The sequence below is a fragment of the Athene cunicularia genome, assembly GCF_003259725.1.
Source record: "Athene cunicularia isolate RWA chromosome 1 unlocalized genomic scaffold, athCun1 chr1_part1, whole genome shotgun sequence".
Classification (NCBI taxonomy): domain Eukaryota; kingdom Metazoa; phylum Chordata; class Aves; order Strigiformes; family Strigidae; genus Athene; species Athene cunicularia.
Window position 1 is genome coordinate 15,349,258 of NW_020799091.1, and position 9,928 is coordinate 15,359,185.

At 37.2% G+C, this 9,928-nt stretch overlaps 1 protein-coding gene across 3 annotated transcripts in view; it reads right to left on the minus strand.

Annotated features, from left to right (window-relative positions):
* Positions 1-382: 382 nt before the first annotated feature.
* Positions 383-9,928, minus strand: part of MSANTD4 (Myb/SANT DNA binding domain containing 4 with coiled-coils) — a 10,897-nt gene continuing 1,351 nt past the window's right edge. Inside the window, exons 1-3 of one of the 3 annotated variants that reach the window (XM_026854834.1) lie at positions 9,557-9,888; positions 3,933-4,562; positions 383-2,298 (exon numbers count right to left, since the gene is read on the minus strand). In XM_026854834.1, coding sequence (XP_026710635.1) covers positions 1,723-2,298; positions 3,933-4,394 — 1,038 coding nt within the window. In that variant the 5' untranslated portion in view covers positions 4,395-4,562; positions 9,557-9,888 and the 3' untranslated portion in view covers positions 383-1,722. Of the gene's footprint in view, positions 2,299-3,932; positions 4,563-8,745; positions 8,858-9,556; positions 9,889-9,928 lie in introns of those variants that run through there. The other 2 variants (XM_026854843.1, XM_026854826.1) reach the window with 2 other exon arrangements.

Genomic DNA, 9,928 nt, shown 5'->3' on the forward strand with positions numbered 1-9,928 from the left:
AGTAACTGGCAAGTGATCTCTCCCTGTTCTTATCTCAACCCACAAGCCTTTTGTCGTATTTTTCTCCCCCTGCCCAGCTGAAGAGGGGAGTGATAGCACAGCCTTGGTGGGCACTTGGCATCCAGCCAACGTCAACCCACCACATTCCAAAAGAATCTCAGATATACTTTCCCCTGGGGCATTTCTATCCAGCTGGTCTGTGTTTCCTTCCTTTTTCCTTTCTCAAGTAAGTGCTGGTTGGTTAAGCCATACTCTGAAGTGCCTCATCTCTGATTTACACAGAATACAAGGTACCAGCAAGTCTGAGGTGGTGCAGTGTTGAATATCCAAGTTTCTCTTCACATGTAGCCATTTCTCTATGAAGAAACAGTTTCAAGAGCAATTCTGGATTGTAGTAGTCAAATTTATTTCCACTGTAGAAGCACACTTGTTTCAGTAATAAAAAAATAACATTTTCTTTGCAGAATAAAAGTAATCCTGTAGTGGTATAAATATATTTACTTGCACAAGAACCCATGAAAGTCACTCAACATATATTCAGATTTAGTATTATCATAGTCCTAAATTTCAAATGGAGTTAACAAAAGATAAGTTACTTGCAGAAAGATGAGAAATATGAAGTCTGGCTCAGTTGTAATTTAAACATATATGAAATAAGAGAAAGCTTCCTTGCCGTTTTTATTATTTGAAATGAATACATTGCTTATGAAAAATACTGACAGCCTTCAGCACTGACTATTTCTCTTTGACTAATGAAAACATACTATATGCCATCAAAGCCTCTTCTGGCCGCCTCACAGACATGGCCTCAGTGCTGGCCCATTATAACTACCATCAGGAGTGTTAGTGTTCAAGCTCAGTGCTCCTCATTCTGTGCTCAGCCCTTGTGTCTCCACCCTTGAGACTCCCAGCACCAGCTACTGTCTTTCAAGGAACAGACCAGGTCTAGCAATTTCCTTCAGGGGGTCATCACAGACTTAGCAGGCAGCATGCCTGATCAATCAGGAAGTCCCCTATGCTACATATAGCATTATTAATGACCTGGTGCAACCAACAGTCCAGCTTATAGTAGGTATGGCTCAAAGTGTAACTTTATCCAGGATGAGTACTTCATGCAAAAGGAAGAATACTCTTTTCTACACTCCATTCAGTTCAAGCCATAGAACAGTAAACACAACTTGTACTTTAACTTTTAGATAATTCTTGAACTCTTTTTCTAATTGTGGGGGTGGAAAAAAAAACAAAAAGGGGAAATTAAGTTTAATGAATCAATCGCATCATGACTCTGTGTTATTGTGTTCTAACTTATGCTTATTTACTGTGTGGGCTATCGTCAGCACCATGCCCTCACAACATATGTTGATTTATTCTGATCCTTCCTTACTGTTAGTACAGTGAAAAAAGTACAAGGTTCAGCCTTGATTCTTCTCAATGTGTCTATGAGAGAAGGACACCAAACTAATACAACACAATACTGAAGACAAGAGAACATAACACTTAGTTCTGATACACTGAAAAGCAATTTCACACATAAGCTCATTTCGGTAGGCACACTGACATATTGAGCACCATTCTTTTTTTTTTTTCTTTTGCAGTTTAACATCAACATTCAACTCTGAACAGAAGAACGTTAAGCCTCTAGGACAGTTTCAGTATTAAGAAAAGAACTACCTCTATTTTACAAACATCGAAACACTAATGTTGACACTTCAGTCAAGAAGTTCACTGCAAGTGACCCTCTCTCTGAATTCGAAGGCGCTCTTTCTCCACTTGCAAGCGTTCCTTCTCAATCTGAAGCTTCTCTGACTCAAACTTTAGGAATTGCAGCCTCTCCTTCTCTAACTGCAAACGTTCTTTTTCAAGTTTTAGCTTTTCAGTTTCTAGATCCAGAGGCTGCATGATGGGTTTTTCTGTTTGTGTGAGGTCATTTTCCAGGGCAGGTTTTTCAGCATGCAGAGTCTCTAGCCTGAGTTTCTCCCACTCAATCTGAAGTCGCTCCTTCTCAATCTGAAGTCTCTCTCGCTCCAAGTCAACATGCCGCAACCGTTCCTTTTCAATTTGCAGGCGCTCCTTCTCCACTTGCAACCTTTCAGCTTCAATGTCTAGTCGCTGCTTCTCCAGCTCCACCTTCTGCTTCTCCAGATTTATAAGCAAGTGGGAATCTTCATAGGCTAGTCTAGCTTGAGCAGAGCTTAGATTTCCAAACTCTTCAATGTGGGGGAAATCTGGTAGGTCATTTTCCTTTTTTGAATCTGGCAAAACTGATGATAGAATTTCTTCTTCTTCCTCAATAGGAAACTGTAGAGAGGAATGCGATAGACAAGAATTACATTTCAGTCTTTATGCCAGCATAAATGTTACAACTTGACTGAAAAGAACATACTGGGATTTTTTTAATCTTAAAAGTTACTCAGAGCTGTTTAACTCACATTCTGTGAAATAACCACATTAGATCAAAAGACTGTTTTCTACCATTACACAGGTAGAGAAACACTCTTTATCTGAATGTTAATATCTGGTAATGAGAAACGGAAAATCAGCTTGTCAGTGGACATGCAAGAACGTACAGAAAATACTGCATGATAGATATTATAAAGCATTCAGAACCACTGACAGAAAACTGGACCTAAAAAAGCATATGTTGTTCTTAATTTTCATATAGCTGAGTGGCATGTATGTAAGCCACTAGGAATTTCTGTGACTATTTACCAGACCAGCTGGATCCACAGGCTATGTGGTATGTAAGCTAACCCAGCCTTCACTAACTTGAGGATTCCATTTCTAGAAAATATTTAACACTAATGTTTTTTACATGCTCCTAACCCTTCAAACTGTATTGAGTGAGTCAATAAACAGGACTTGTTTAACCAATTTTGCATTATCACATTTACTGTAATGCTATGACACAGATGACTACGTGGTTAGGATCATTGCTCTTGGCAGACTGCAACAACTCATGCAGAATTATAGCCCTTATGTGCTACAGATTCATAGCACACAAAGGATAATTGTCTCCCACTAAGTATGCTGCAAAAGAAAGACAAACTGAGGAATATATGGGTTCAGAAAATCTTAAGACAACGAGAGCCACTGCCAGTCCTCTAGCACTAGGGGAGACACTGTTCTTCAGCAGCTGTCAGACAGTAGTCTCCCTACCATTTAACTGCCTGTGCTGATTTTTCCCCAGCACACATCTCAACTGATCTAAGACAGGACTTGCTTTTCCCTCACCCTCACGCCCAAAGAAACCCCAAACCAAACCTATTTGAGTACTCCTTTTCGAAATGAGAACTATTTATCTGTATAGGCACAATAAAACTATCCAAACACTTGACTTCAGCTGGCTTCCTACCCCAGGACAGTCATGGTACTACTAGGAGTAACAACTCATCTACAAGATCCACAGCTGCTTATCAAATTCACACTAAAATTCTGACAGAGGTATGACTGACTTCTTCAAGTAACATTTTCATCTCCCAGGGGTTCCTTTTAAGAAATGCAAACAGAATTCTATTTCTTCCTGTATCTGTAGGTAACATAGTTCCATTTGTTAAAGAGGTGCATTACTCTTCCTCATTCATCCATCCAGACAGCCTAAGTATTAAAATAACCAGTTCCCTTCAGCAGTGCATTTTCATTCTAGTGACTGAATTAATTCTTATCTATGGCACATACAAATGGAAAATACATGTGCAAATACATATTTATACTTGAGGGATATCAATTTAATAATCAACATCCAAGACCTTACACACAATTGCAAGTTACTAGATTTGAATACCATCTCAAACATATTTGTTTCTACAGTTTCTTTAATTCACACATTCAGAAAAAACCAGAAACAGATGCTATGAAGAAACACAGCAAAAAGCCTTATGCTGAAATGAAACAAAGGCCATATTGCATATAGCTAATGTATGTCAGTCACTCACTTCAAAATTCTGCGGATCCTCTTCTTCCTCTTCTACTTTGATTTCTGTTAAAGATCCACCGGCTTCTCTGAAGTCAGTGATATTTTGCCATTCAAAACTAGATTCAATTGCAAATCCCATTTTCTCATCCATGTCTTCATTGAGAGAGTCATCTAAATTGGATGAAGGAAGGTGAAACCCAGCACCTACTACTTTGATGTTTGCATTCAGACGTTTTCTCTTCATGAGTGCTCTCCAGTCAAGGTATCGCCTTTTCACTTCTGTCCCTGTTCTTTGCTCTCCTTCACCTACAGCATTTACACACTCTGCTATTTCCTCCCAAGCTTTCCGTTTCATCTCATTAATTGTTGTATTAAGTTGCTTTGAAAAGAGTACTTCTCTCCTTTTTCTGATTTCCTTAAGGAGAGTTTGAGTTTCCTGAACGCTAAAATTGCTTTTTCTTTTTCTTTTTAATTGTTTCATTTTTTCCAGCTTTAACCTAATAATTTCACCACAGTAGACTACAGAGATGGTCTGACACTAATCACTTATTAATACAAATAAAATTTAAAAGCCAAAGAAAGCAGAGCTCAGTTCTCGTGAAGTGAATTTTCTCTTCACTTTGTAGTATTTTCCTATTTGTCAGGCTTCCTAAGAGAAAAAGAGCAAACAACATAAATCTCCAAGGTATACACTGTGTATTTTCATTTAACCAACTTGACTCCTAAGTCATAATTTAAGGAATGCATATTTTGAACTGATCGTTCATTTGATAGAAGAAAACCATTTTGTTAAACTCTGAATATAAAGTAGCTATAGACACCTTCTCTAATCTCATATTAATTATAAATCCATTAATATATCCACATCACGAACGGTTAAGGTTGAGTTGGTATTTCCATTACAAAAATACAGCTATATTCCTTCAACTCTTAAGTTTTGCCAGTTGGGATTTGTTTAAGGCTGAAATTTGACTTTCACATTTCAGTTTGAATGTTAAATTATTTCCAAAAGAAGCTAAATTTGTTATAGCATTACTTCAAAAAACATGAAATGTTTAGGTGACTGAAATTTCTGAGACACTTTAAATGAGACACCATTTTCAGAAAAAAAAAAAAAAATACTATGAAAAGCTGAAGTTTTTAGAGGCTCTTCCAACTTATCTTAATCATAAAAAAAGAACTGGAGCAGTTCTGCTGAATGTCATAAATACTAGGTCAAACAGATGTCATGCATTAGAGATGTTTTAACAGGAAACGGATTCAGGAATAAGTCACTATACACCCATAATAAAGCCCTTCTCTATCCTCACACTGCAAAACTGCTCATGTGAAATGCAATGGCAGGTTAAAAGTTCATCCAGTCCTCTACCCTCAGCAACAGCTGGTCCTGTGACCAATGCTGAAGAGAAAGTTAAACCTCATAATACACCTGACAGATTGTGCACAAGTCTGTACAGAAAGCAAAAAGTCTGAGCAGGAGAAACAAGTGACTATTAATGCAGTGATGAATATATCATAGACCACAATTCAAAAAAAAAAAAAAAAAAAAAAAAAAAAAAAAAAAAAAAAAAAAAAAAAAAAAAAAAAATCCAAAAACTGAAAGAAGAGACTGAGAATAAAAGATGGTTCTTGGTGCTTGGTAATGGTCCAATTTAGGACTCTCCTTTTGAAGTTTCTACTGTACCATGTTACCTAGCACTTTAGGTAAGTTTAAAAGATTTTAAACCAAGTAGGCCACCAATTCACTATACAGTATTTACAGTTTCAAGCTGTTGTTTGTTCACTGTTAATCTAGAATGGGCTTTTTGTCCACCTGAAGCAAATGGCTTGCAGATTATATATTCAATTGATATTAATGGACTTAATCCTTAACTTCCCCACAGCTATACAGGATTCTTAAATTACTAAGTATTTTTTTGTCCTGTTATTCTCCTAAACTTGGTTAAAACATACACATCAGCACATTACATAAAAGATCTCAATTTGAGGAATAACACACATAATAGTTTAGACATTGTTCTTCATCTCCTATGTGCTATTGACTGTCAACAAGTGGTTCACTTGCAAAGTTCCTCATAACAAGCAACATTCTTTCACACCAAACATGTAACCATGCTGGCATCAAAGATTTTTTAAAACAGTTGTATTTAGGAAACTGGTTTACTACTTCTCATTAAACTACTGTCCTCACTGAGAATCCATTTAGTTCCAATAGTTACAAGCTAGCAAATATGCAAAACTCAGTCCCAAGAAGAAATCAACTACATAAAGCATGAGTTTGTATCACCATGGACCACTTTATAGTGCTCCCATGCAGTTACCCAGCACTTTTGACTCCTCAGACTCAAGATGGAAGCTGCATGTTGCTGTTTAAGATGCATGAAACTTCCTGCCTTTCTGAAAATAAAATACTAATTGGTTTTGAGAAAAGGGAATTATTAAAAAAAATAATATAACATACTGTTTTAATGTAGACCCTTAACTTGACATGACCAGTAGTAAAAAAAAAAATAAAAATGCTGTAGTTTAAAAAGTCAGATTTACACCACAACATAGGACTGTTTCTGCTAGAATTACATAACATTTTTCTGAGATCTTTTATCTGATCTTTAAGTGTATCCCTTAACCTTCATTATTGTAAGTTTACATGAAAAGATACCTGGGCTTTCAAGGAAGCAGCATCATATTTACTTGTCTGACAGTAAATCAATTTATTTGGTACTTGCTGTGATTTTCAAACACAAATTACAGCGTTAGTGCTTTTCTATTATTATGGCAACCAAATTTCTTGACCTATGTATCAAATTCTAAGTTAATCTTGTGTAAGTTTGGGGTTCATTTTTTTAAATTAAAAGTCACCAAGCAAGTAAATTCTTCAGAAAAGTTACCTGTACACAGAACGAATTAAAAGCACTTTCAGAAGCTTCCTTGTTAATAAGGCAATTATTATGGATTGATACACAGATTAAGCTGTGATTCCTCGTTACTTGGGAATGACCAAGTACTCATATTTTCATGTGGCTTTAGAAACACACACGTTGGCACTTAACTGCTTTCAAGGTGGGGAGTGTGTGTGAAAGACAGAGATATTCATTTTGAGTTGGGTCTTCCAGGTAAAAAGAACTACACAGACTTCTTACATACAACGTAAGTTGACAAATCAGAAAGACGATATTCTTGTGAAACTTACGTTGTATGTAATACCAAGACACTGAACCTCTGTTTATAAGATCACACTTATATTTACTGAAATCAGCAAAATTTCACATTTGATTTTAAGTATATACTTAAGTGAACATTCAAGCACTTTGCTAACTATGGAAAAATGGGTCAGACTTTCCAAAGTACTTGCCAATGGGATATATCAAACCCATGAAAGTACCAGCAGATACTTAGTTGTCTCTTAAGATACCTAAATATCAGACTTACACTGAACCACAGCTGGTTTTGTCCCAAGACATACATTGGCCAATTCCTTTACTTAGTCCCCGCTGGGATGAACAAGGTTCTGGTCATTCCCTAATAACAGGGAACCACAGGATTTTAACGACTCATAAGGTATCTATAGTTACCCTCCCTAAATTTCTCAGTGCTAGTACAGCAGGATAGAGTGGGCACAGTTACAGGAAAATAAAAAAAAGGTTTTCAAAACCATTTTTCTTCATTATTTTCTAAATATAATTCTACATGAATGTGGAAGACACAGACAGCCAAGCTTTCACCTTAGCTCCAGAGAAGGTAGAGAGTTAAAACATAAACATCAGGCTATTCTGTGTGTCAGTCTCACTGCTCCTTTCACAGGTGTTGTCCATCACCTGTCTGATCTCCACAGCCATTCTCTGTGAAGTGCCTAATCGTGGTTTTAGATTTCACACTGTAAGTCAAGCACATAACCTTTAAGAATTATAATATTAACTTGGAAACTCCTGGCATCTAATTCTTTTATTATGTAAAGTTTCCTTTCAGACTTTTCTTTTCTTGCAAGTACATGTTTGATACAAGTCCCTGAATTTCCCAGTAAAGGCAGCAGCAAACCCTATTTTGAAACTCATGACTAATAAATTCCAATTGGTAAGGACATCTTACTTTTTCTAACTCTTTACTTTTGAAAGCATATTGCCTCATTAACGACAATTCCATTCTTATTAATATAAATGGGTGTTAATGAATTGTCTTAACAGTATATTGACTCCCAGCTACTGTGGGACTGTTTACCTTTCTGATACATTAACTAAAAAGCATTATTATCTAACTAAAGCTGAGGTTTGACATATTCTGTTTTTTGCTAGCATTGCTAGATAGTCTCAAGGATATTCCTCTTTAATGCAGAAAAATGAACTGTTACATGCTCAAAGTCTATAAGGGACAGGAATGGTAATAAGCTAGGATTTGTACAACATTCTAGATAGTTATAGAAGAAAAACCCCTATTGCCATTTTGAAAAGCATGATTTGCAAAAACATAACATAGAGCATGTTTAAGTTTTGCTTTCATATGAAGTCTAAACCATTAAATGCACACATTTGAAAAAAAAAAAAGTAGACAGACATTACAGTTTTTCTAAAATCAGAACTCTTAACTGCTCTACATTTTAGTGTCTTTAGGAAAAGATTCCACAGCAAGTATTATTTTCTGAGTGCAACAATTGGAAAGATGGGCAGTTCACTCAGGAAAATTATGTGGCGGTAAGAGCAGAGGTGAACAAAAAAATCTAGTCAGATCAAGCCACTTACACCACTATGAAGGTAAGAGAAAACATGTCCAAGAAAAAATTTTGTTACCAACTATATGACCAGAAGTACTTCCAGTACATGACCACAGACATCAGTTACCTGACAAGAAATAGCTATGGTCTGATCAAATGACAGACAAATCCCAGGAAATAACAGAGAATGCAGGCAGCCCCTTATGTGATCAGCCACGCATCCATCCTAAGACATGGTGCTAGCTGCAAATGCAAAATGCGTATTTTTACAGTTCAGGTAGAAATGAAAAGTGCTAGCTAGAAAAGATGAAACAATTCTGATCATATGATAATGAAAAGATTTTGAGGTCTTCCGACAGAAGGCAACATGGAGGTATGAGTTTGATGCGGCCCTGTCAGGCCAGAAGCAGCCTACGGTCAAGAAGGTCCTCGTCAACAGACTAAAGCAAAACTATTTGTCAGGATTGAAATGAAACAAGTATTGCAAAAGTAAACTGAACACTCCATAAACACACATACACTGAATAACTTTGATATACTTAATGACAGAGGCATTCACATTTTGTCTTTGAGTCTCATTTGCTCACACCTTATTGTATGATCACATGCTGGACCAACAGAAAAACAAAACAAAAAAATCCCTCACAAAACAAACAAGCAAGTAAGCAAAAAAAATTCCATACATTCAGCAGGACTGCAGGACAGTTGTCAGCATCAAACTTGAACTAGTCTTTAGAAAAATCATTATTTTTGTTTAAAGTATGGTGTCTTGATGGTTTGCCTTTTTCTTTAAAAAAAAAGAAATTTCAGAGCTTATGATTGCAGAAAAAAAGTGTTACTTTTTTTTTTTTTTTAAATAACGTCTGAGGATCTTTGCATGATACTAAAGCCTAGGGCCTTCTGGAAAACTTTGTATGTGATTCATAACGGATGGCTACCTTGGCTTGGAACAACTTAGGCATCTGTACTACGCGAGGCTTTAGTACAGGAGGACCTGGGTGTTGCCAAACACGCCACCAAAGGGACAGTCCTCCCTACAAGAAGCTTGCGGCTTGAGCACGTGGAAAAGGCAAGAGCTGCAGGGATCCAACACCACCTACAAGGTCAATTTAGCGAAGCAGAGAGGAGGTACGGAGAACGGAAAGCAGCTGTGGATTCAGGCTGCGGAATCCAGATTCGTCAGTTCCAAGTTCCCCTTCCCCTGAAGCAGCAGTGACCGCGAAGGGGAGAACGCCTCCCCTCCGAGCAGGGCGCGCATTCTGGAGGGACGAAGCAGCCCCCTCGCCAGCGGGGCTGGCCCGGTCTCGCCA